Source organism: Nicotiana tomentosiformis, chromosome 6 (assembly GCF_000390325.3).
Source record: "Nicotiana tomentosiformis chromosome 6, ASM39032v3, whole genome shotgun sequence".
Classification (NCBI taxonomy): domain Eukaryota; kingdom Viridiplantae; phylum Streptophyta; class Magnoliopsida; order Solanales; family Solanaceae; genus Nicotiana; species Nicotiana tomentosiformis.
In genome coordinates this window covers 101334570-101362565 of record NC_090817.1, presented here as the reverse complement: position 1 = coordinate 101362565, position 27996 = coordinate 101334570, and the positions used below count along the sequence as shown (strand labels likewise).

The 27996-nt window shown below is 43.9% G+C and overlaps 1 protein-coding gene across 1 annotated transcript; it reads right to left on the bottom strand.

The window, feature by feature from the left end:
* Positions 1-16411: 16411 nt before the first annotated feature.
* Positions 16412-17065, bottom strand: LOC138894495 (uncharacterized). Its single transcript, XM_070179195.1, has one exon. It carries the CDS (start codon positions 17063-17065, stop codon positions 16412-16414), a length of 654 nt encoding a protein of 217 aa, XP_070035296.1.
* Between the last annotated feature and the right edge of the window lie 10931 nt (positions 17066-27996).

Here is a 27996-nt window from a genome sequence, read left to right as displayed (position 1 = left end):
CTAAAACTTTGAGCAAGACATATTTGACATGATCGTATATTTGATCTCTTTGTGCATATTTCAGGAGTTTATGAAATTGCTCAGATGATCTCCCTTTTCGAGATATTCTTTAAGGGAATATGTAACCCTTTTTATAGGAGTGACCTAGGGTTGAGGTAGAGTAGCCTCCAAGATAGGGTTTTGGTAGAGTAGCCTCCAAACAACCCTAATAGACTCCTAGAATATCAAGAGTCGTCTTGTAGTATCTTGAATTTAGGATTTAAGCTAATCCGTTAAAATTTTGATGTCTACAATTTAAGAAAAAACTGAAAACTTTTGAATCTTGTTGTTTTAAAAGTTTAAAGGACAAAAACTTTTGTATGACAATAAAAGCTTCTCATTAAAGGTAAAATGGGCAATTTAAAATAAAAATTTTAAAGTTAAATAATTTTCAAATATAAAAATATGAACGAACTAATAAGAAAATAATGTCATATAAATTGTAACAAACATTAACTATTAAGTTGACGTGATTGGGTAAATCTTCTTTATACCACCAAATTATACTTGTAAAATCCAATTTATATCCCATTGAGCTATAAGTGGGGGCTAGGGTTTGCAATGAATGCAAGAGTTAGCAAAATTCTAGCATTTGTAGTGATCAGCTAGGAAAATGTTTTCCAGCATTTAATCAATTAGAATTGGATTGAGGAATGAGTAAATGTGATAGGAGAAGGAATGTTGTATCAATTAGTTGATTTTAATTCTCCTCTCCGTTTTCTTCGCTCTTCCTTTTCGCAATGAATTTCATTCCAATAAATGTATGCAATGCAATTTGTCACGACCCAAATACCTAACCAGTCGTGATGACGCCTATCATGGAACTAGGCAAGCCGACATTCTCAATATGCTTTCAATATAAAATAGAAGTGAGCTAAAGCAATTAAACTAACTGAAGGTTTACATAATAACGGGTAAAAACCAAAATATCAGTGCGGAATGATAGCCTGACATCGAGGTATCACTAAGTCATGAGCATCTAACAACCAATCTAGAAACAGAGTCTACTACAGTCTGTGCCCAATGCCAATACAAGAGATAAAAGATAATAAGAAAGGAGAAACATGGACTGCGGATGCCGGTAGCTACCTCGTAAGTCTCCGATAAATAGCTCGCGCACGAACTCAGCGACCGTCAGAACCGTACACACCTGGATCTGCACATGAAGTACAGGGTATAGCATGAGTACAACTAACTCAGCAAGTAACAGAATTAAATAAGGAACTGAGAAGCAGTGACGAGCTAAAAAAATACAGATCATTTCAAAAGTTTTCAGTAAAGGGTGAACATGCTTTCATATCCGGTTGTTTAAGTCAAATCGGTTCGAGCTCAAGTAAAATAGATATGAATCTTCCAGAAATTTCACAACAACAACAGATAACAACTAAGTGCAATAATAAATAAAAGCAAGTATAGCCTCTCAAGGCAGCAGTCACTCAACTCATCTCCACAGCTCATACTCTCGGCTCTCAGCCCTCAATACATACTCTCAATAGGTACCTGCGCTCACTGGGGGTGTGCAGACTTAGGAGAGGCTCCTTTCAGCCCAAGCGCTATATCGCTGCGTCGTGCAGCCTGACCCAATCATATAAGTAGCCATAAGGCTTGTTGCGGCGTACAACCCGATCCATATAACCGCACATAGCTCACAGCTCGGCACTCAGGCCCTATCTCAGTCACTAACCTCTCCAGCCCCTCGGGCTCACAGAATATCATAATAATCAGCCCAAACAGAGAATACAACAAGTATCAACAAGAACTGAGAGGGAATAGAGATATAACACACAAGTAAGATTGTGACTGAGTACAAGACAATAATTAGCAGTCAATTCAACAAGTATACGACCGCTGCAGGTCCTAATAGTGATATCATATGGCCTAAGCATGGTTTCTAATATGAAAGGCAGTCAATTGCTCAAAGACAAGAAAAAATAAGTAAATAATAATGGCTATTCGACTTTACAGTCTCACGGGATGGACCAAGTCACAATCTCTCGCGGTGCACGCTCACACGTCCGTCACCTAGTATGTGCGTCACCTCCTAACACTCACATCATACCAATTCTCGAGGTTTCATACCCTCAAAACCATATTTAAGACTGTTACTTACATCAACCGCGCAGAAATCCTACTCCACAATGCCCTTGAACCTCGAATCAATCTCCAAACGCCCCGAATCTAGCCACAAGCAGTACGATATAATTAATGTAGACTAAAAGAATCAATTCCACAAGAGAAACACGAAATTATAAGTCAAAATCCGAAATAGGCTCAAATCGGCCCCCGGGCCCACGTCTCGAAATCCGACAAAAGTCACAAAATATGAATACCCATCCACTCACGAGTCCAACCATACAAGAATTACTCGAATCCAACCTCAAATCACCTTCAAAAACTTGAAATTTTAGCCTATGAAGTTTCTACAATTTTTCTCCAAATTTACAACTCAATTCCCTAATTAAATGATGAAAATAGCAATAGATTCATAAAATATAGTCCAATCTGAGTTAGAATCACTTACCCCAACAATATTCTTGAAGAAACCTCGAAAAATTGCCTCAAACCGAGCTCTCAAAGTCCCAAAATCGAAATGGGAATCAAACTCTCGAAGTTCCATTTTCTGCCTAGTTCTTCCGCACCTGCGGACATTCTGTCGCATCTGCGATGCCGCACCTACGGAAATTCCATTGCAGGTGCGGATCCCATTTAAACTCCCAGAATCCGCATCTGCAGTCACTCATTCACACCTGCGGGTGCGCACCTGCGGGCCCTGCCCGCTTCTGCGATCTTTCCCACTCAGGCCTTTTTCCACATCTACGCCCACCCTTCCGCATATGCGGTTTCGCAGATGCGGTTTCGCAGATGCGGTTTCGCAGATGCGCTCCTAACCTCTGACCTGCACTTCCAGTCCAACCCAGCCTTGCCCGTATTTGCGTCATCCTCTTCACTTCTGCAAGGTTGCACCTGCAGGCTCCCACCACAGGTGCGAAATACCAGAACACTAGAAAAAAAACCAGCAATGCCTAAGTCCAAATTTCCTTCTGATGGGCATCCGAAACACCCCCGAGGCCCTCAAAACCTCAACCAAATATACCAACAAGTCATATAACCCCATGCGAACTTAGCTGAACCTTCAAATCACCCAAAACAATATCAAAACACCAATTAATCCCGGATTCAAGCTTAAAGAACTTCTAAACTTTCAAATTCCACAAATGACGGCGAAACCTACCCAACTACGCCCGATTGATCTCAAATTTTGCACGCAAGTCATATTCAACATTACGGACCTATTCCAACTTCCAAAATTGGAATCCGACCCCGATATCAAAAAGTCAACCCCCGGTCAAACTTCCCAAAATTTGACTTTCGCTATTTTAAACCTAAATTAGCTACAAACCTCAAATTCACAGTCCGGACACGCTCCTAAGTCCAAAATCACCCAACGGAGCTAACGGAACGGGTGAAACTCCATTCCCGAGTTGTCTTCACACAATTCCAGGTACGGTCAAAAATCCTAAAACTTAGCTTCCGTTTTAGGGACTAAGTGCCTTTAAAACACTCCGAAACCAAAAACAAGGACTCCCGAAAAGTCACATAAGCAGAAACAGATACGGGGAAAATACTAAATAGGGGATCGGGGCTAATACACTCAAAACGACCGACCGGGTCGTTACATTCTCCCCCTCTTAAAACAATCATTCTTCCTCGAACGAGCATAGAGACATACCTGAAGTGGTGAAAAGATGAGGATAACGGTTGCACATATCGTGATCGGTCTCCCAAGTTGCCCCTAGACCGGCTGACCCCTCCACTGAACCTTCACAGAAGCAACATTCTTCAACCTCATCTTTCGAACCTGCCTATCTAAGATCGCCACCGGCTCCTTAACATAAGATAAATCCTTGTCCAACTGGACTGAGCTGAAATCCAACACATGAGACGGAACGCCGTGATACTTCCGAAGCATAGAAACATGGAATACTGGATGAACTCCTGCTAGACTGGGAGGCAAGGCAAGCTCGTAAGCAACCTTCCTAACATGTCGCAATACCTCAAATGGACCAATAAACCTCGGGCTCAGCTTGCCCTTCTTTCCGAACCTCATATCACCCTTCATGGGTGACATCCGGAGCATGACCCGCTCTTCAACCATGAATGCAACATCACGAACCTTCCGATCCGCATAACTCTTCTGTCTGGACTGGGCTGTGCGTAGTCTATCCTAAATTACCCTAACCTTCTCCAGAGCATCCTGAACTAAGTCTGTACCCAATAATCTAGCCTCGCCAGGCTCGAACCAACCCACTGGAGACCTACACCGCTTACCATACACAGCTTCATACGGTGCCATCTGGTTGCTCGACTGGTAACTGTTGTTGTAAGCAAACTCCGCTAGAGGCAAGAACTGATCCCAGAACCCCCAAACTCCATCACACACGCATAGAGCATATCATCTAATATCTGAATAGTGCGCTCGGACTGCACGTCCGTCTGAGGGTTAAATGCCGTGCTCAACTCCACTCGAGTACTTAACTCATGGTGTACGGCCCTCCAGAACCGTGATGTAAACTGCGTACCCCGGTCAGAAATGATAGATACCGGTATGCCATGAAGCCTGACGATCTCGCGGATATACACTCGAGAGAGTTGCTCGGAAGAATAGGTAGTCATCAGAGGAGTGAAATGAGCTAACTTGATTAGCCAGTCCACAATCACCCAAACTGCATCAAACTTCCACTCAGTCCGTGGAAGCCCAACAATGAAATCCATAGTGATCCGCTTCAATTTCCAATCCAGAATCTCTAACTTCTGAAGCAACCCACCTGGTCGCTGATGCTCATACTTCACTTGCCGGCAATTTAGGCACCTAGCTACATACTCCACTATATCCTTCTTCATCCTGCTCCACCAGTAATGCTGCCTTAAGTCCTGATACATCTTCGCGGCACCCGGATGAATAGAATACCACGAACTGTGAGCCTCCTGGAGAATCAGCTCACGCAAACCATCTACATTGGGCATACATAGCCTACCTTACATCCTCAATGCACCACCATCCCCAATAGTGACCTCCTTAGTATCACCATGTTGGACCGTGTCCTTAAGGACAAGCAGGTTGGGGTCATCATACTGACGCTCCCTGATACGATGATAAAGAGAAGACCGAGAGACCACACAGGCCAATACTCGACTCGGCTTAGAAATATCTAATCTAACAAACTGGCTGGCTAAGGCCTGAACATCTAATGCCAATGGCCTCTCTACTGCTGAAAGATATGCTAAGCTCCCCAAACTCTACGCCCGACGACTCAAGGCATCGGCCACCACATTGGCCTTTCCAGGATGGTATAAAATGGTGATATCATAGTCCTTAAGAAGCTCCAACCACCTCCCCTGACGCAAGTTAAGATCCTTCTGTTTGAACAGATGCTGTAAACTCCAATGATCAGTATAAATCTCACAATGGACACCGTACAAGTAGTGCCTCCAGATCTTCAATGAACAATAGCTGCTAGCTCAAGATCATGGACATGATAGTTCTTTTCATGGGTCTTCAACTGGCGCGAAGCATAAGCAATCACTATACCCTCCTACATCAGAGCACACCCAATACCGATCCGCGAGGCATCACAATACACTGTGTAGGAACCAGAAGCTGATGGCAGAACTAGAACTGGAGCCATGGTCAAAGCAGTCTTGAGCTTCTGAAAGCTCTCCTCGCACTCATCCGACCACCTGAATGGGGCACCCTTTTTGGTCAATTTGGTCAAGGGCAATGCAATAGATGAGAAACCCTTCACAAAACGACTGTAATAGCCCGCCAAAAAAAGAAAGCTCCTAATCTCCGTCGCTGAGGACGGTCTGGGCCAACTCTGTACCGCATCTATCTTCTTCGGGTCCACCTGAATACCCTCACTGGACACCACGTGCCCCAAGAATACCACTGAACTGAGCCAAAACGCACACTTGGAAAACTTTGCATAAAGCTTCTCCTCCCTCAATCGCTGTAACACAATCCTCAGATGCTGAGCATGCTCCTCCTGGCTACGAGAGTACACCAGGATGTCATCAATGAATATAATAATGAACGAGTCAAGATAAGGCTGAAACACACTGTTCATCAGATGCATGAACGCTGCTGGGGCGTTGGTCAGCCCAAACGACATCACAAGGAACTGATAATGGCCATATCGGGTCCTAAAAGCTGTCTTAAGAATATTTGAGTCTCGAATCTTCAGCTGGTGATACCCTAACCTCAAATCAATCTTGGAGAACACCATCGCTCCCTGAAGCTGGTCAAACAAATCATCAATACGCGGCAAAGAATACTTGTTCTTGATTGTGACCTTGTTCAACTGTCGGCAATCAATGCCCATTCTCATAGTACCATCATTCTTCTTCACAAATAGAACTGGTGCACCCCAAGGTGACACGCTAGGCCGAATAAACCCCTTATCAAGGAGTTCCTGAAGCTGCTCCTTCAACTCCTTCAACTCAGTTGGTGCCATACGGTACGGTGGAATAGAAATGGGCTGAGTGCCCGGCACCAAATCAATACCAAAATCAATATCCCTATCGGGCGGTATGCCCGATAGGTCTGTAGGAAACACATTCGAGAAATATCGCACCACCGGAACAGAATTAATAGCAGGGGCCTTTGCCCTAACATACCTCACAAAGGCCAGATAAGATAGACAACCTTTCTCAACCATCCGCTGAGCTTTCAAGTATGAAATCACTCTACTGGGAACATAGTCTATGGAGCTGCTCCACTCAACCCTCGGTAACCCCGGCATTGCCAAAGCAAAAGATCCACTCTGGTCTCTAGACTCCCAATAGTCACCACACATGACCGATATACACGGTCCACAATGATAGTATCACCCACTGGAGTGGATACATGAACAGATGAAACTAGAGACTCACGGGGCATATCCAGATAATGAGCGAAATACGAGGACACATATGAATAAGTGGAACCAGGGTCAAATAATACATAGGCATCTCTATGACAAACTGAGACAATACTTGTAATCACAACATCTGAAGCAATGGCATCTGGTCTGGTAGGAAGAGCATAGAAACGGGCTTGGCCACCCCCTGATCGGCCTCCCCCTCTCGAGTGACCCCTAGCTGATTGGACTCCACTCCGAGCTGGCTGAGCGGGTGGTGAAAAAACTGGTGCTGATGTCATAGATTGGCTCCTCTGCTGAGACGGACCTCCCATAAGGCGGGGACAATATCTCCTGATGTGGACCAACTCCCTACACTCATACCAACTCCCCGGTGCTGGTGCTGGGGACTGAAGGGAGCCCCGAGCACTGGGATAACTGGCAGAAGGACCTGGCATAGACGAACCCTGACCCGATGGAACATGGGACAAACTCTGAGCTGGAAGGGCACTGAGAGATGTATGGCCCTATTCATAACTGTGTGAACCATGGCCAGATGATGCACCACGGTGAACTGGGCGAGCCGTCTGAGCATGTCTAAAAGGACGACCCCTACCATGGTGGAACTGCCCCTAGAAGGAACACCGCTAAATTCACCCTGTCCACGAGGCCTCTTGGCCTCTCTCTCAACCCGATCCTGGCTGCGAACCATCTCAATCTGACGAGCAATGTCGACAACCTCATCTAAAGTAGCACCAGACACTCTCTCTCTAGTCATAAGCAATCGCAGCTGAAAAGTGAGGCCATCTATAAACCTCCTGATCCTCTCCATGTCTGTGGGAACCAACCAGATAGCATGACGGTCCAACTCCGAGAATCGCATCTCACACTGCATCACAGACATATCACCTTGACAAAGCTGCTCAAACTGTCTGCGCAGCTCCTCTCTGCGGGACTAAGGCACGAACTTCTCCAAGAATAGACCAGAGAACTGCTGCCATGTAAGGGGTGCTGCGCCGACCGGCCTACGCCTCTCGTAAGCCTCCCACCAACTGAAGGCAGCCCCAGAGAACTGAAAAGTAGTGAACGAGACCCCACTGGCCTCTAGAATACCTGCTGTACAGAGTATCATCTGACACCTGTCCAAGAAGCCCTGTGCATCCTCTCCCTCGGTACCACTGAAAGATGGAGGCTGGAGTCTCCCAAACCTCTCCAATCGTCACTGCTCATCATCAGGCATGACAAGAACCACATAGTCCTGAGCAGCTGCAACCGGCTGGGTGGGTGGTGCCCCCGGTGCCTGGAATCCCTGTACCACCTACTTTGGTGTGCGGGCAGCGAGAGTCTGAGCGCCTCCCCCGGCCTGAGAAGTGCCTGCTGCAGCTGGAACAGAGATCGCTAGAGCAAGACTGGTACACACGATGGGCACAGGTGGTGCCTGACCTGGTGCATCAACAACTGGAATCTGGTCCTGATCTAGGGCAACTGGTGGATCTGCAGGTACTGCCCCAGCTGTTGTGCGGGCTACACCTCTGCCCCTACCGCGGCCTCTACCGTGACCTCGGCCTCTCACGGCCCTGGATAGTACTGGTGGTTGTCCATCCTGCCCAGTAGTACGAGTCCTCACCATCTGTGAGAGAATGAAATAACATATGTTTAGTTACTAGAATCAACAGATTCGCACGACAAGAATTCAAGAATGTGGAGTTTTCTAAGGGTTCTGCAGCCTCTCGAAGATAAGTACAGACGTCTCCATACCGATTCGCAAGACTCTACTAAACCTGCTCATGACTCGTGAGATCTATGTAACCTAGGCTCTGATACCAACTTGTCACGACCCAAACTCCTAACCAGTCGTGATGGCGCCTATCGTGGAACTAGGCAATCCGACATTCTCAATATGCTTTCAATATAAAACAGAAGTGAGCTAAAGCAATTAAACTAACTGAAGGTTTACATAATAACGGGTAGAAACCCAAAATACCAGTGCAGAATGATAGCCCGACATCGGGGTGTCACTAAGTCATGAGCATCTAATAACCAATCTAGAAACAGAGTCTACTACAGTTTGTGCACAATGCCAATACAAGAGAGAAAAGATAATAAGAAAGGAGAAACAAGGACTGCGGACGCCGGCAGCTACCTTGTAAGTCTCCGATAAACAGCTCGCGCACGAACTCAGCGACCGTCAGAACCATACACATCTGGATCTGCACATGAAGTGCAGGGTGTAGCATGAGTACAACCAACTAAGCAAGTAACAGAATTAAATAAGGAACTGAGAAGCAGTGACGAGCTAAAAAAAAATATAGATCATTTCAAAAGTTTTCAGTAAAGGGTGAACATGCTTTCAAATCCGGTGGTTTAAGTCAAATCGGTTCGAGCTCAAATAAAACATATATGAATCTTCAAGAAATTTCACACGACAACAGATAACAACTAAGTGCAACAATAAATAAAAGCAAGTACAGCCTCTCAAGGCAGCAGTCACTCAACTCATCTCCACAGCTCATACTCTCGGCTCTCAGCCCTAAATACACAGTCTCAATACGTACCTGCGCTCTCTAGGGGTGTGCAGACTCCGGAGGGGCTCCTTTCAGCCCAAGCGCTATATCGCTGCGGCATGCAGCCCGACCTAATCATATAAGTAGCCATAAGGCTAGTTGCGACGTGTAACCCGATTCACAATCCATAAATAGCCATAAGGTTCATTGCGGCGTGCAACACGATCCATATAAACTCACATAGCTCACAGTTCGGCACTCAGATCCTATCTCAGTCACTAATCTCTCCAGCCCCTCGGGCTCACAGAATATCATAATAATCAGCCCAAACAGAGAATACAACAAGTATCAACAAGAACTGAGTGGGAACAGAGATATAACACACAAGTAAGACTGTGACTGAGTACAAGACAATAATTAGCAGTCAATTCAATAAGTATACAACCGCTGCGGGTCCCAACAGTGATATCATATGGCCTAAGCATGGTTTCTAACATGAAAGGCAGTCAATTGCTCAAAGACAAGAAAAAATAAGTAAATAACAATGGCTATTCGACTTTACAGTCTCACGGGATGGACTAAGTCACAATCCCTCGCGGTGCATGCTCACACGCCCGTCACCTAGCATGTGCGTCACCACCAAACACTCACATCATACCAATTCTCGGGGTTTCATACCCTCAAAACTAGATTTAAGACTGTTACTTACCTCAACCGCGCAGAAATCCTATTCCGCAATGCCCTTGCCCCTCAAATCAATCTCCAAATGCCCCGAATCTAGCCACAAGAAGTACGATATAATTAACGTAGGCTAAAAAAATTAATTCCACAAGAGAAATACGAATTTATAAGTCAAAATCCGAAGTAGGCTCAAATCGGCCCCCGGGCCCACGTCTCGAAATCCGACAAAAGTCACAAAATATGAACACCCATCCACTCACGAGTCCAACTATACAATAATTACTCGAATCCAACCTCAAATCACCTTCCAAAACTCAAAATTTTAGCCTATGAAGTTTCTACATCCCCCTCCCCCCCCCCCCCAATTTACAACTCAAATCCCTAATTAAATAATAAAAATAGCAATAGATTCATGAAATATAGTCCAATCCAAATTAGAATCACTTACCCCAATAATCTTCTTGAAGAAACCTCAAAAAATCGCCTCACACCGAGCTCTCAAAGACCCAAAATCGAAATGGGAATCAAATCCTCGAAGTTCTATTTTCTGCCTAGTTCTTCCTCACCTGCGAACATTCTGTCGCATCTGCGACGTCGCACCTGCGGAAATTCCATCGCAGGTGCAGATCCTACTTAAGCTCCCAGACTCCGCATCTGCGGTCACTCATTCGCACCTGCGGGCCCTGCCCGCTTCTGCGATCCTTCCCACTCATGCCTTTTTCCGCATCTGCGCCTACCCTTCCGTATCTGCGGTTTCGCAGATGCACTCCTAACCTTGCACCTGCGCTTCCAGTCCAACCCAGCCTTGCCCGTATTTGCGTCCTCCTCTTCGCTTCTGCGAGGCCGCACCTGCAGGCTCCCACCGCAGGTGCGAAATACCAGAACACCAGAAAAAAACCAGCAATGCCTAAGTCTAAATTTCCTTCCGATGGGCATCCGAAACTCCCCCGAGGCCTCCGGACCTCAACCAAACATATCAACAAGTCATATAACCCCATGCGAACTTAGCCGAACCTTCGAATTACCCAAAACAACATCAAAACACCAATTACACCCGATTCAAGCCTAAAGAACTTCTAAACTTTCAAATTTCACAAACGATGCCGAAACCTACCCAACCACGTCCGATTGACCTCAAATTTTGCACACAAGTCATATTCAACATTACGGACCTATTTCAACTTCCGGAATCGGAATCCGACCCCGATATCAAAAAGTCATCCCCCGGTCAAACTTCTCAAAATTCGACTTTCGCCATTTCAAACCTAAATTAGTTACAGACCTTAAATTCACAATCTAGACACGCTCCTAAGTCCAAAATCACCCAACGGAGCTAACAGAACCGACGGAACTCCATTCCAGAGTCGTCTTTACACAATTCCGGCTACGGTAAAAAATCATGTGACTTAGCTTCCGTTTTAGGGGCTAAGTGCCTTTAAAACACTCCGAAACAAAAACAAGACCTCCCGGCAAGTCACATAAGCAGAAACAGATACGGGGAAAATAGTAAATAGGGGATCGGGGTTAATACACTCAAAACGACTGGCCGGGTCGTTACACAATTCGTGTATATATATATATATATATATATATATATATATATATATATATATATATATATATATATATATATACTTCTGGCTACCTAGCGATTTGATTTAGGCTGGGTACCTATTTAGGACCATGCCTACAAATATCCAGCAATTCAACTGCCAAATGCAATGAATAATCCCATCTTTCTACATCTACGAATTGTTAAGTATATGAATGTAAATGCTCTTCTACTTCAGTATATAGATATGCATGCCTATCATGCATAAATGCTGTTAAGGAAAAATAAAATCTATATAGATGAAGAGCAGAACACATATGTGATATGAGACAGAAGAAACTGTGTTCTTTTGATTTACAAATTTTAAACACGTGTAAAACAAGTGGTACAGTTTAGATTTGTATGTAAAAGAAGAAAATGACAACGTAAGCAGTTCAACATATATATATATATATATATATATATATATATATATATATATATATATATACTAGACTTTAATGTACGTGCGTTGATATGTGTATATAAAGAATATGTAAATCAAGTTATCAAATGCTAAGTTTTAAAAATGTCTACATTAAGTGCCTTTAAAACACTCCGAAATCAAAAACAAGATCGTCCGGCAAGTCACATAAGCAGAAACAGATACGGAGAAAATAGTAAATAGGGGATCGGGACTAATACACTCAAAATGACTGGCCGGATCGTTACAAAATTCGGGTATATATATATATATATATATATATATATATATATATATATATATATATATATATATACTTTTGGCTACCTAGCGATTTGATTTAGACTAGGTACCTATTTAGGACCATGCCTACAAATATCCAGCAATTCAACTGCCAAATGCAATGAATAATCCCATCTTTCTACATCTACGAATTGTTAAGTATACGAATCTAAATGCTCTTCTACTTCAGTATATAGATATGCATGCCTATCATGCATAAATGGTGTTAAGGAAAAATAAAATCTATATAGATGAAGAACAGAACACATATGTGATATGAGACAGAAGAAACTGTGTTCTTTTGATTTACAAATTTTAAACACGTGTAAAACAAGTGGTACAGTTGAGATTTGTATGTAAAAGAAGAAATGACAACGTAAACAGTTCAATATATATATATATATATATACACTAGCTTTAGTATACGTGCGTTGCACGTGTGGTTATGATTCAAATCTTAATAATAGCTCATTCCAAATTTTAAATATTTAATTGTAAGTATAATTTTTATCCAATTAGAATTATACGTTCAATATAATAAAAAAATCGTTCAGGGTACGCGCGCGTGTATCCTATCTCAATGAGTGTTTGAGTTATAAAATAAAAGTATAAGTTCCTGACAATAGTCATTAATATTGTGTCACGACCCAAAACCTAACCCGTCGTGATGGCGCCTATCGTGGTACTAGGCAAGCCGACCTTTCCAAAATACTTTCAAAATTTAATAGAAATTAATTAAGACATTTAAGATAATCGGAGTTTTTCATAAAACGGGAGTAAAACCCAATTTAAAACATAAGTGCAGAAAAAATAGTCCGACATCGGGGTGTCACTAAGTCACGAGCATCTAACAATCAATCCAGAAAATAGAGTCTACTACAACCTGTGCCAAATGCCAATACAAGAGAGAAAAGATAATAAGAAAGGAGAAACAAGGACTGCGGACGCCGGCAGCTACCTCGTAAGTCTCCGATAGTCAGCTCGCACACGAACTCAGTGACCACCAGAACCGTATACACCTGGATCTGCACATGAAGTGCAGGGTGTAGTATGAGTACAACCAACTCAGCAAGTAACAGAATTAAATAAGGAACTGAGAAGCAGTGACGAGCTATAAAAAATAGAGTTCATTTCAAAAGTTTTCGGTAAAGAGTGAACATGCTTTCAAATTCGGTGGTGTAAGTCAAATCAGTTCGAGCTCAAGTAAAACAGATATGAATCTTCCAAAAATTTTACCTCAACAACAGATAACAACTAAATGCAACAATAAATAAAAGCAAGTACAGCCTCTCAAGGCAGCAGTCACTCAACTCATTTCAACAGCACATACCCTCGGCTCTCAGCCCTCAATACATACTCTCGATAGGTACCTGCGCTCACTGGGAGTGTACAGACTCCGGAGGGGCTCCTTCAGCCCAAGCGCTATATTGCTGCGGCGCGCAGCCCGATCCAGTATTGTTGCAGCGTGCAACCCGATCCAATATTATTGCGGCGTGCAACCCGATCCAATATTATTGCAGTGTGCAACCAGATCTCTCTCTCTCTCTCTCTATATATATATATATATATATATATATATATATATAGTATTGTTACGGCGTACAACCCGATCCAATATTGTTGCGGCGTGCAACCCGATCCAATATTGTTGCGGCGTGTAACCCGATCCAATATTGTTGCGGCGTGCAACCCGATCCAATATTGTTGCGGCGTGCAACCCGATCCAATATTATTGCAGTGTGCAACCAGATCTATATATATATATATATATATATATATATATATATATATATATATATATATATATATATATATATATAAGCCCGAAGGCTTGTTGCGGCGTGCAACCCGATCCATATACCTCACAGCTCGGCACTCAGGCCCTATCTCAGTCACTAACCTCTCCAGCCCCTCGGGCTCACATAATATCATAATAACCAGCCTAAATAGAAAATACAACAAGTATCAACAAGAAATGAGAGGAAACAAATATATAAGACACAAGTAAGACTGTGACTGAGTACGAGACAACAATTAGCAGTCAATTCAACAAGTATACGACCGCTGCGGGTCCCAATAGTGATATCATATAGTCTAAGCATGGTTTCTAACATGAAAGTCAGTCAATTGCTCAAAGACAAGGAAAACAAGTAATAACAATGGCTATTCGACTTTACAGTCTTACGGGACGGACCAAGTCACGATCCCTCACGGTGCACGCTCGCACGCCCATCACCTAGCATGTACGTCATCTCCAAATATTCACATGATACAAATTCTCGGGGTTTGGGGTGCCCTTTCCTCGCACATGTGCGTCATCCCTCTCCTCACACTCATCTGACCACCTGAATGGGGTGCCCTTTTGCGTCAATTTGGTCAAGGGCGATGCAATAGATGAGAAACCCTCCACAAAACGATTGTAATAGCCCGCCAAACCAAGAAAGCTCCTAATCTCCGTGACTGATGACGGTCTAGGACAACTCTCACTGCCTCTATCTTCTTTGGGTCCACCTGAATACCCTCGCTGGACACCAAGTGCCCCAAGAACGCCGCTGAACCGAGCCAAAACTCACACTTGGAAAACTTTGCATAAAGCTTCTCCTCCCTCAATCGCTGTAACACAATCCTCAGATGCTGAGCATGCTCCTCCTGGATACGAGAGTACACCAGGATCTCATCTTGGAGAACACCATCGCTCTCTGAAGCTGGTCAAACAAATCATCAATACGCGGCAAAGGATACTTGTTCTTGACTGTGACCTTGTTCTACTGTCGGTAATCAATGCACATTCTCATAGTACCATTCTTCTCCTTCACAAATAGAACTCGTGCACCCCAAGGTGACACTTTAGGCCGAATAAACCCCTTGTCAAGGAGTTCCTAAAGCTGCTCCTTCAATTCCTTCAACTCAGCCGGTGCCATACGGTACGGTGGAATAGAAATGGGCTGAGTGCCCTGCACTAAATCAATACCGAAATCAAAATTCCTGTCGGGCGGCATGCCCGGCAGGTCTGCAGGAAACACATCCAGAAAATCTCGCACCACCGGAACAGAATCAATAGCAGGGTCCTCTACACTAACATCCCTCACAAAGGCCAGATAAGATAGACAACCTTTCTCAACCATCCACTGAGCTTTCAAGTATGAAATCACTCTATTGGGAACATAGTCTATAGAATCGTTCCACTCAACCCTCGGCAAACTCGGCATCGCCAACGTCACAGTCTTAGTGTGGCAATCTAGAACAACATGATATGGGGACAACCAATCCATACCCAATATCACATCAAAATTGATTATACTGAGCAGCAAAAGATCCACTCTAGTCTCCAGACCCCCGATGGTCACCACACATGATCGATATACGCGGTCCACAATAATAGTATCGCCCACAGGAGTGGATTCATGAACAGATGAAACTAGAGACTCACGGGGCATATCCAGATAATGAGCGAAATACGAGGACACATATGAATAAGTGGAACCATGGTCAAATAATACAGAGGCATCTCTATGGCAAAGTGAGACAATACCTGTAATCACAGCATCCGAAGCAATAACATCTGGTCTGGCAGGAAGAGCATAGAAACGAGCCTGGCCGCCCCCTGATCAACCTCTCCCTCTCGGGCGACCCCTAGCTGACTGGGCTCCACCCCGGGCTGGCTGAGTGGGTGGTGGAGGGGCTGGTGCTAATGACATAGACTGGTTTCTCTGTGGAGCTGGACCTCCCACTATACGGGGACACTCTCTCCTCATGTGACCAAACTCCCCACACTCATAACAACTCATCGGTGCTGGTGAAGGGGACTGAAGGGAGCCCCGAGCACCGGGATAACTGGCAGAAGGACCTGGTATAGGCGAACCCTGACTTGATGGAGCAAGGGACGAGCTCTGCGCTGGGAGGGCATCGAGAGATAAACGGACCTGCTGATAACTGTGAGAACCATGGCCAGATTATGCACCACAGTGACCTGGACGAGCCATCTGAGCATGTCTTAAAGGACGACCCCTACAGTGCTGGAACTGACCCCAGAAGGAGCACCACAAAATCCTTCATGTCCACGAGGCCTCTTGGCCTCCCTCTCAACCCTCTCCTGACTACGAATCATCTCAATCTGACATGCAATGTCGACAACCTCATCAAAAGTAGCACCAAGCACTCTCTCTCTGGTCATAAGCAATCGCAGCTGAAAAGTGAGGCCATCTATAAACCTCCTGATCCTCTCCCTATCTGTGGAAACCAACCAGATAGCATGACGGGCCAACTTCGAGAATAACATCTCATACTGCATCTCAGACATATCACCCTGACGAAGCTGCTCAAACTGTCTGCACAACTCCTCTCTGTGGGACTGAGGCACGAACTTCTCCAGAAAGATAACGGAGAACTGCTGCCAGGTAAGGGGCACTGTGTCGACCGGCCTACATCTCTTGTAAGCCTCCCACCAACTGAATGCAGCCCCGGTGAACTGAAAGGTAGTGAATGAGACCCCACTGGTCTCCAGAATACCTGCCGTACAGATTATCCTCAGACACCTGTCCCAGAAACCCTGTGCATCCTCTCCCTCTGCACTACTGAAATATGGAGGTTGGAGTCTCCCAAACCTCTCCAATCTACGCTGCTCATCCTCAGGCATAGCAGGAGCCATATAGTCCTGAGCAGTTGTAACCGGCTGGGCTAGGGGTGCCCTCGGTGTATGGAATCCCTGTACCACCTGCTATGGTGTGCGGGCAGCGGGAGTCTGAGCACCTCCCCCGGCATAAGAAGTGGCTACTGTGGCCGGAACAGAGACCGCCTGAGCAAGACTGGTACACGCGGTTAGAATCTGAGCTAAGGCCTCCTGAAGGCCTGGAATCACAATAGGCACAGGTGGTGCCTGAGTTGGTCCCACCGTCTCATCCATAACTGGAGCCTGCTCCTGAACTGGGGCAACTGGTGGATCTGTAAGTGCCGCCCTAGCTGCGGTGCGAGCTGCACCTTTGCCCCTACCATGGCCTCTACCGCAACCTCGATCTCTCGCGGCCCTAACTGGTGGTACTGGTGGCTATCCATCCTGTCCCCTAGTACGCATCCTCACCATCTGTGAGAGAATGAAACAATAGATGTTTAGTTACTAGAATCAACAGATTCGCATGACAAGAATTCAAGAATGTATAGTTTCCTAAGGGTTATGCAGCTTCTCGAAGATAAGTACAGACGTCTCTGTACCGATCCGCAAGACTCTACTAAACCTGCTCATGACTCGTGAGACCTATGTAACCTAGGCTCTGATACCAACTTGTCACGACCAAAAACCTAACCCGTCGTGATGGCGCCTATCGTGGTACTAGGGAAATCGGCCTTTCCAAAACACTTTCAAAATTTAACAGAAATGAATTAAAACATTTAAGATAACCAGAATTTTTCATAAAACGGGGCTAAAACCCAATTTAAAACATAAGTGTGGAAAATATAGCCCGACATCGGGGTGTCACTAAGTCACGAGCATCTAACAACCAATCCAGAAAATAGAGTCTACTACAGTCTATGCCAAATGCCAATACAAGAGACAAATGATAATAAGAAAGGAGAAACAAGGATTGCGGATGCCGGCAGCTACCTCGTAATCTCCAATAGTCAGCTCGCGCACGAACTCAGCGACTGCCAGAACCATACACACCTGGATCTGCACATGAAGTGCAGGGTGTAGCATGAGTACAATCAACTCAACAGGTAACAGAATTAAATAAGGAACTGAGAAGCAGTGACGAGCTATAAAAAATAGAGTTCATTTCAAAAGTTTTCAGTAAAGACTGAACATGCTTTCAAATCCGGTGGTGTAAGTCAAATCAGTTCGAGCTCAAGTAAAACAGATATGAATCTTCCAGAAATTTCACCACAACAACAGATAACAACTAAGTGAAACAAAAAATAAAAGCAAGTACAGCCTCTCAAGGTAGCAGTCACTCAACTCATCTCAACAGCTCATACCCTCGGCTCTCAGCCCTCAATACACACTCTCGATAGGTACCCTCGGCTCGCAGCTCGGCACTCAGGCACTATCTCAGTCACTAACCGCTCCAGCCCCTCGGGCTCACATAATATCATAATAACCAGCCCAAACAGAAAATACAACAAGTATCAACAAGAAATGATAGGAAACAAAGATATAACACACAAGTAAGACTGTGACTAAGTACGAGACAACAATTAGCAGTCAATTCAACATGTATACGACCACTGTGGGTCCCAATAGTGATATCATATAGCCTAAGCATGGTTTCTAGCATGAAAGGTAGTCAATTGCTCAAAGACAAGGAAAACAAGTAATAACAATGGCTATTCGACTTTACAGTCTCACGGGACGGACCAAGTCATGATCCCTCACCGTGCACGCTCGCACACCGGTCACCTAGCATGTGCGTCACCTCCAAATATTCACATGATACAAATTCTCGGGGTTTCATACCCTCAAAACCAGATTTAAGACTATTACTTACCTCAAACCAAGCAAATCTCTACTCCGAAATGCCTTTGCCTCTCAAATCGGTCTCCAAACGTCCCGAATCTAGCCACAAGTAGAATACAATCAAAAAACCCGACAAGCCCACGTCTTGAAATCCGACAAAAGTCAAAAAACCCGAAAGCCCATTCACTCACGAGTCTAACCATACTAAATTTACTCAAATCCGATAACAAAATCCCATTCAAAACCTCAAAAATCCCACTCAAGAGTTCTTCCTCTTTTTCCCTAATTTCTCACCCCAAATCACAAATTAGATAATAAAATTAAAGATGAAATCACGGGATTTAACCAAAACCAAGTAAGAATCACTTACCCCAATCAACTCCACGAAAATCCCTTCAAGAATCGCCTAATTCCGTGTTCTCTAGCTCAAAATATGCAAAATGGGTTCAAACCCTCGTTTTGGAAACTTTAATACTCCCCAGACATTTCCTTAATCGCGATCGCAGAAATAGCCTCGCGATCGCGAAGAACAACTTCGCTGCCCTAGGATTTTTACCCTACGCGATCGCGGAATCACCCACGCGATCGCGGATCACTGCCTCTCATACCTACGTGATCGTATCCTGCCTCACGCGATCACGTAGAGCATTGGCCACACCTCCCCTCCTGCTCAAATCCTTCTACGCGAACGCGACCTTAGCCACGTGTTCACGAAGCACAACTTCACACACATACGCGATCATGTTCCTACCTCTGCGATCGCGGATGAATCCCTGCGATCACGTACAAGGAAACCAGAAACTACAACAATCAGACTTCGGCTATCAAGCCAAGTCCAAAAATGATCCGTTAACCACCCAAAACTCACCCGAGGCCCCCGGGACCTCAACCAAACATACCAACACATCCCAAAACACCATACGAACTTAGTCGAGCCTTCGAATCACTCAATACAACATCAAAACACCAATTACACCAGGATTCAAGCCTAAAGAACTTCTAAACTTTCAAATTCCACAAACGACGCCGAAACCTACCAAACCACGTCCGATTGACCTCAAATTTTGCACACAAGTGATATTCGACATTACGGACCTACTCCAACTTTCGGAATTGGAATCTGACCCCGATATCAAAAAGTCAACCCCCGGTGAAACTTTCCAAAAATTTGACTTTCGCCATTTCAAGCCTAAATTAGCTACAGACCTCAAATTCATAGTCCGGACATGCTCCTAAGTCCAAAATTACCCAACGGAGCTAACAGAACCGATGAAACTCTATTCCGGAGTCGTCTTCACACACTTACGACTATGGTCAAAATCGTAAGACTTAAGCTTCCATTTAGGGACTAAGTGTTCCATTTAGGGACTAAGTGCCCCAAAATACTCCAAAAACCAAAACGAAACCTTCCGGCAAGTCACAATAGTAGAAATAGATATGGGAGAAGCAGTAAATAGGGGATCGGGGCTACTACTCTTAAAACGACCGGCCAGGTCGTTACATATTGACATTGTATCTATAACTAACTCAATTAAGAAAAAAACGTCTCATAGAAATCCTCAATCATCAATTAATAATTCAACTTAAAATTTATGCCAATATTTTTAATAAATAAAGTTAGCATGCTTCCTTTTCAGTTTCAGTAGTACACATAGTCATTGAAAAGATAGAACTTAACACATATAGCCAACAACTAATAATCCATGAATTTCAGATGAACATAAAATCAAAGTGCCTTGAAAATGAGAAAAGACATTCAAAAAGAATACTAAAGTATGCTAGTAAAGAATGACTCAGAATTATATTTGAAAGAGTATATTTAGTTTCGATATATCATTATTCAAGTGGAATTAGTATTTAAATAATTCTAATATTGATTAACTCCATTTGTCGTTATATTTGAAAATAATTAGTTTTATAACAATTCTAAAATTTATTTTTAAAAGGGAAAATGATCGATACACATTTCCATTGGAGAACACGTATTTCTTCTTAATTTGAAGGGCATATCTTTGGAAAAGATCTTACGAAAATTGTAGTAATTCCTGTAACATGATATTGAATCTAAAATGATTGATATATCTATTTTTTTGGTAATTAAATTTTGATATTTATTACATATTTTTATTATGATTCTTTGAAAGGCCTTCAATAAAAATAATTATATTTTTTTAGAGATTTGGAATAAAGAGGGTCGTCATATAGTTTTTAGAAGTGTCACGACCCAAATTCACCTATAGGTCGTGATGGCGCCCAACATCCAGCTAAGCAAGCCAACTAATGATTTAAACATGTATTCATTTCTTTAAAAATTATCCGAGTAATAAAACTCGGAGTACTTGTAAAAATTAAGACTAGGTCAGAAATAAGATAAGTTAAAACCCAAGTAAAATAATTAAATCCAAAAATTCTACTAGTGTGTGCCAAGACCTGGCGTCACAAGTGTATGAGCATCTAGTAGATTACACAAAAATTTCAAATACTGTCTGAAATAAAATAGACAAAATAAAATTTCAAGAAGAGGCACTAGTTGCTGCAGAATGACTAAGAAAGGCACCTCACCACTAAGCCTCTGGATAACGTGAATGCGCGGTCCAACTATATCACCTGTCTTAGGTCCTGCACAAAAAGTGCAACAAGTGTAGCATGAGTATGTAAATGTCACAACCCCATTTCCCCTCCGTGTGACGTCGTGACGACACCTATTTTCTACAACTCGGTAAGCCTAACATTTTGCGGAATAATGAAATAAAAATAAAAATTTAACCAACTATTCAAAAATACACAACAAATTCCAAAACCCGAAACATCATGAATCACAAACTACAGAAGGAAAAATCTAGTGTCTCTATACATCAGAGTCTAACAAGGAAAAATACAGAAGATAATAGACATGAGAAAGAGTAGAAGGGGACTCTGAGGTCTGCGGATGCGACAGATATAGCTTGAAGTCTCCAAAGCTGTCCCGGCTCACTGATAGTGCGGCTGATAAGGTGCACCTGGATCTGCACACGAAAAACATGTGCAGAGAGTAGCATGAGTACACCACAATCGGTACCCAGTAAGTGCCAAGCCTAACCTCGGTCGAGTAGTGACGAGGTCAGGTCAAGGCCATACTGGTAAATATATAATAAATAATATAGAGTGTAATACCGCAATAAAATAAAGGCTGAAATTTAACAATAATGAAATCATAGAAGGTAAAAACTTAGTACACAGAAACACAACAGGGGATCTCCCGAGATACCGTATCGTAGTCCCAAATGTAAATGTGCAGGGGGGTCTCCCGGAATACCGTTCCGTACTCCCAAAGTAAATGTGCAGGGGGATCTCCCGGAATACCGTTTCGTAGTCCCAAAGTAAATATGCAAGACAGGGGGATCTCCCGGAATACCGTTCCGTAGTCCCAAATTAATATGCAGTAAAGGGGGATCTCCCGAAATACCGTTCCGTAGTCCCAAAGTAAATATGCAGTACAGGGGAATCTCCCGGAATACCGTTCTGTAGTCCCATAGTAAATATGCAGCGCGAATGATAGAAATACAACTACATCACGAAATTCTTACACTTTAGACTAAGTACCAGTCAGGGAAGAAGCAGGAAATTCACTAAGCATGTTGCATATAATAAACATAAATAATTAAGACACGTAGACATGTTGTATTAGACTAAACATGATAGCTACACATATTGGAATAACTCAATTAAGAATGAAAATAGATTAGTACTCATTAAAATGGTATAACTCAAAATAATAGGAAAACATGTTGATGCTCAGTAAGAAAATCGGGTTTTACCACAACTAGCCCGTGTACGTACTCGTCACCTCACGTACACGATCACATATCACAATAGTTCCAAATCTTAAGGGGATTTCCCCAACACAAAGTTAGGCAAGCCACTTACCTCGAACCAAGCTCAATCAATCGGTCACAATGCCTTTCCCACGAATATCCGACTCCGAATGGCCCAAATCTAGCCAAAAGCAATTACATATCATAAATACAACCATAATAGACTCATCTAATTAATGAAATCAACACTTTACCAAAACTTCCGAAATTAACTCAAAAATCGCCCGTGGGGCCCACATCTCGGAATCAGGTAAATGTCATAAAATATGAAAGCCCGTTCACTCACGAGTCTAACCATATCAAATTTACTAAAATCCGACACCAAATGGTCCTCCAAATCCACAAATCAAACTTCCAAATCCCTAGCCTACAATTCCCTATTTCCACCTTAAATACACACTAACTAGGTGGGAAAATACATGGTGAAGCAAGATTATTGATCGAAAATTAGCACAAGGGACTTACCTCAAGAAATCCCTCGAAAACGCTCTCAAAAATTGCCCTAAACCGAGTTGCAAATTCCAAAAATGACAAAAATCGCGAAGCCCTTCGGTTTTAACCACTACCCAGGTATTTCCGCACCTGCGGAGCCTGGGCTCGCACTTGCGGGGGTGCTTGTGCGGAAAAATGTGCGCATCTGCGCAAATCACTTACCCCCTCTGCCTTCACACCTGCGATGAAAGGGCCGCACCTGCGGAAATGCCTTCCCTTCATCGGACATTGCGCACCTGCGATGACCCTGATGCATCTGCGGGAATCGCAGATGCGGAATTCACCTCGCACCTGCGACCCCTGGCACTCCTCCATTTTTTCGCTTCTGTGCTTGCCTCTCCGCATGTACGATCACGCACCTGCGGTCTCTCCACCGCAGGTGCGAAAATGACAGATGCCTGATGACTTCAGGAGAATCTCAAATCCAACTTTTGATCCGTTAAGCACTCGAAACTCACCCGAGGCCCCCGGGACCTCAACCAAACATACCAACCAATCCTAAAATACCATACGAACTTAGTCGAGCCCACATATCACATCAACTAACGCTAAAATAACGAATCACCCTCCAATTCAAACTTAAAGAACTTGAAACTTCAAATTCCTACAACTGATGCCGAAACCTATCAAACCACGTCCGAATGACCCCAAATTTTTCACACGTGTCATATTCAACATTACGGACCTACTCTAACTTCCGAAATCGGAATCCAACCCCGATATCAAAATTTCCACTACCGGTCCAAAACTCCAAAAATTCGATTTTTGCCAATTCAAGCCTAAATAAGCTACGGACCTCCAAAATACAATCTGGACACGCCCCTAAGTTCAAAATCACCTAACGGAGCTAACGGAACCGACATAATTCCATTCCGGAACCGTCTTCACACAGTTCTGACTACGGTCCAAATTCTAAGACTTAAGCTCTCATTTACGGACTAAGTGTCCCAAAATACTCTGAAACTCAAAACCAATCATCCCGGCAAGTCATAATAGCAGAAATAGATGTGGGGAAAGCAGTTAATAGGGGTTCAGGGCTCTAACTCTCAAAACGACCGGCCGGGTCGTTACACCCCCCCTCTTAAAATAATCGTTCGTCCTCGAACGAGCATAGAGACATACCTGAAGTGGTGAAAAGATGAGGATAACGGCTGTGCATATCCCGCTCGGTCTCCCAAGTCGCCTCCTCGACCGGCTGTCCCCTCCAATAAACCTTCACAGAAGCAATGTTCTTTGATCTTAACTTTCTGACCTGCCTGTCTAAAATAGCCACTGGCTCCTCAACATAGGATAGATCCTTGTCCAATTGAACTGAGCTGAAATCCAACACATGGAACGGATCGCCGTGATGCTTTGGGAGCATAGAAACATGGAATACCGGATGAACTCTTGCTAGACTGGGAGGCAAGGCATGCTCATAATCAACCTCCCCAACTCGACGCAACACCTCAAATGGACCAATGAACCTTGGGCTCAGCTTTCCCTTCTTTCCAAACCTCATAACGCCCTTCATAGGCGAAACCCGGAGCAAGACTCGCTCTCCAACCATGAATGCCACATCGCGAACCTTCCGGTCCACATAACTCTTCTGTCTGGACTGGGCTGTGTGAAGTCTATCCTGAATCACCTTCACTTTTTCCAAGGCATCCTGAACCAAGTTCGTACCCAATAATCTGGCCTCACCGAGTTCGAACCAACCCACTGGGGACCGACACCGCCTATCGTACAGAGCCTCATACGGTTCCATCTAAATGCTGAACTGATAACTATTATTGTAAGCAAACTCCGCAAGTGGCAAGAACTGGTCCCAAGCATCCCCAAAATCTATCACACACGCACAAAGCATATCCTCTAATATCTGAATAGTGCGCTCGGACTGCCCGTCCATCTGAGGGTGAAATGCTGTGCTCAACTCAACCCTAGTACCCAACTCATGCTGTACAGCTCTCCAGAACCATGATGTAAACTGCGTACCCCGGTCAGAGATAATAGATACCGGTACGCCATGAAGCCTGACAATCTCACAGATGTAGATTTAAGCTAGCTGCTCGGAAGAATAGGTAGTCATCACAGGAATGAAATGAGCCGACTTGGTCAACATATCCACAATCACCCAAACTGCATCAAACCTCTGCTGAGTCCGTGGGAGTCCAACAACGAAATCCATAGTGATCCGCTCCCATTTCCACTCCGGAATCTCTAACTTCTGAAGCATTCCACCTGGTCGCTGATGCTCATATTTTACCTGCTGACAATTCAAACATCGAGCCACATACTCTACTATGTTCTTGTTCATTCTCCTCCACCAATAATGCTGTTTCAAGTCCTGATACATCTTTGCGACACCCAGATGAATAGAGTACTGCGAATTGTGAGCCTCCTGGAGAATCAACTCACTCAAACCATCCACATTGGGCACACATAGCCTGCGCTGCATCCTCAATGCACCATCATCTCCAATAGTGACCTCCTTAGCATCACCGTGCTGGACCATGTCCTTAAGGACAAGCAGATGGGGGTCATCATAATGACGCTCCCTGATACGATCATAAAGAGAAGACTGAGAGACTGCACAAGCCAATACTCAATTCGGCTAAAAAATATCCAATCTCACAAACTGGCTGGCTAAGGCCTGAATATCCCACGCCAATGGCCTCTCTGCTGCTGGTAGATATGCTAAACTCCCCAAATTCTTTGCCCGGCGACTCAAAGCATCGGCCACCACATTAGCCTTCCCAGGGTAGTACAAAATAGTGATATCATAATCCTTAAGTAGCTCCAACCACCTCCGCTGACGTAAGTTAAGATCTTTCTGCTTAAACAGATGCTGCAAACTCCGATGATCGGTGTAAATCGCACAAGGAACACCGTACAAATAATGCCGCCATATCTTCAAGGCATGAACAATAGCTGCTAACTCAAGGTCGTGGACATGATAGTTCTTTTCGTGCACCTTCAGCTGTCTGGACGCGTAGGCAATCACCCTACCGTCCTGCATCAACACCGCACCGAGACCAATTCGCGAGGCATCACAATATACAATATAAGACCCCGAACCTGTAGGTAATACCAATATTGGGGCTGTAGTCAAAGTTGTCTTGAGCTTCTGAAAGCTCTTCTCACATTCCTCTGTCCACCTGAACGGAGCACCCTTCTGGGTTAGCCTGGTCATAGGTACTGCAATAGATGAGAATCCCTCTACAAAGCGACGGTAATACCCCGCCAAACCAAGAAAACTCCGGATCTCTGTAGCTGAGGACGGTCTGGGCCAACTCTGCACTGCTTCAATCTTCTTTGGATCCACCTGGATCCCCTCACTCGATACTATATGACCCAAGAATGCCATTGAGTCTAGCCAAAACTCACACTTTGAAAATTTTGCATATAACTTCTTTTCTCTCAAGGTCTGAAGTGCAGTCCTTAGGTGCTGCTCATGATCCTCCCGACTCCGGGAGTATACCAGAATGTCGTCAATAAACACAATGACGAATAAGTCAAGATAGGGCCGGAACACACTGTGCATCAAGTGCATAAAAGCTGCTGGGGCATTGGTCAGCCCAAAAAACATCATAAGAAACTCATAGTGACCATATCTGGTCCTGAAAGCAGTCTTCGGGATATCCGGCTCCCGAATCTTCAACTGATGATAACCTAAACGTAATTCAATCTTGGAAAACACTCTGGCACTCTGTAACTGATCAAATAAGTCATCAATACGAGGCAATGGATACCTGTTCTTCACTGTGACTTTGTTCAACTGGTGGTAATCAATACACATCCGCATAGAACCATCCTTCTTCTTCACAAATAAGACAGGAGCACCCCAAGGTGACACACTGGGCTGAATGAAGCCTTTATCAAGCAATTCTTGTAATTGCTCTTTCAACTCCTTCAATTCAGGAGGATCCATACGATATGGAGAAATAGAGATGGGCTGAGTGCCCGGCAACAAATCAATGCCAAAATCAATATCTCTGTCGGGCGGCATGCCCGGAAGATCAGCTGGAAATACATCGGGAAAGTCCCTCACTACCGGAATTGACTCGAATCTAGATAAAATAATTTGATACAGTCATCAAAAATTATAGGAATCAATTTCATAAGAAAATACTATATTTTTCAATAAAATTCCGAAATTAACTCAAAAATCGTCCGAGCGGATCACGTCTCGGAATCCGGCAAAAGTTACGAAATATGAATGCTCATTCAACCACAAGTCTACCCATACCAAAATTATTAAATTCCGATAACAATTCGGCCCTCAAATCCCCAAATTTATCCAAGAGGGTTTTCAAATTTTTTACAACTTAATTCACCAATCAAATGATAAAAATAGTGATAGATTTGGGTAATTTTACCAATATAGAGTTAAGAACACTTACCCCATTGTTTTCGCTGAAAATCTCTCAAAAATCGCCTCAATCCTAGCTCCAAATCGGTAAAACTGTTCGTCCCATATTCAGAACTTAAACTCTCTGCCCAGTGATTTCTTCTACGCGATCGCGAACCTTCTCACGCGATGGCGTAGCACAAAATTTTATTGCCCAATAATAACCCTACGCAATCGCGGAAAATCCCACGCAATTGCGAAGCACTGACTCAGCAAACCTACGCGATCGCGAACCTTCTCACAAGATCGCGACGCATTAAGCGCGTGGCCCAGCTCCTCCCTTCGTTCCTTTTCGCGAGCGTGGCCTTAGCCACACGTTCTCATAACATAGCTCGCCCAACCTACGCAATCGCCGACGTTCCCACGCGATCGTATAGAAAAAATTTCCAGCTACC

What these genes read in the sequence shown, in the direction of transcription:
- LOC138894495 (XM_070179195.1), bottom strand. Translation starts at nt 17,065, where the DNA reads ATGGCTCCTGCTATGCCTGAGGATGAGCAGCGTAGATTGGAGAGGTTT.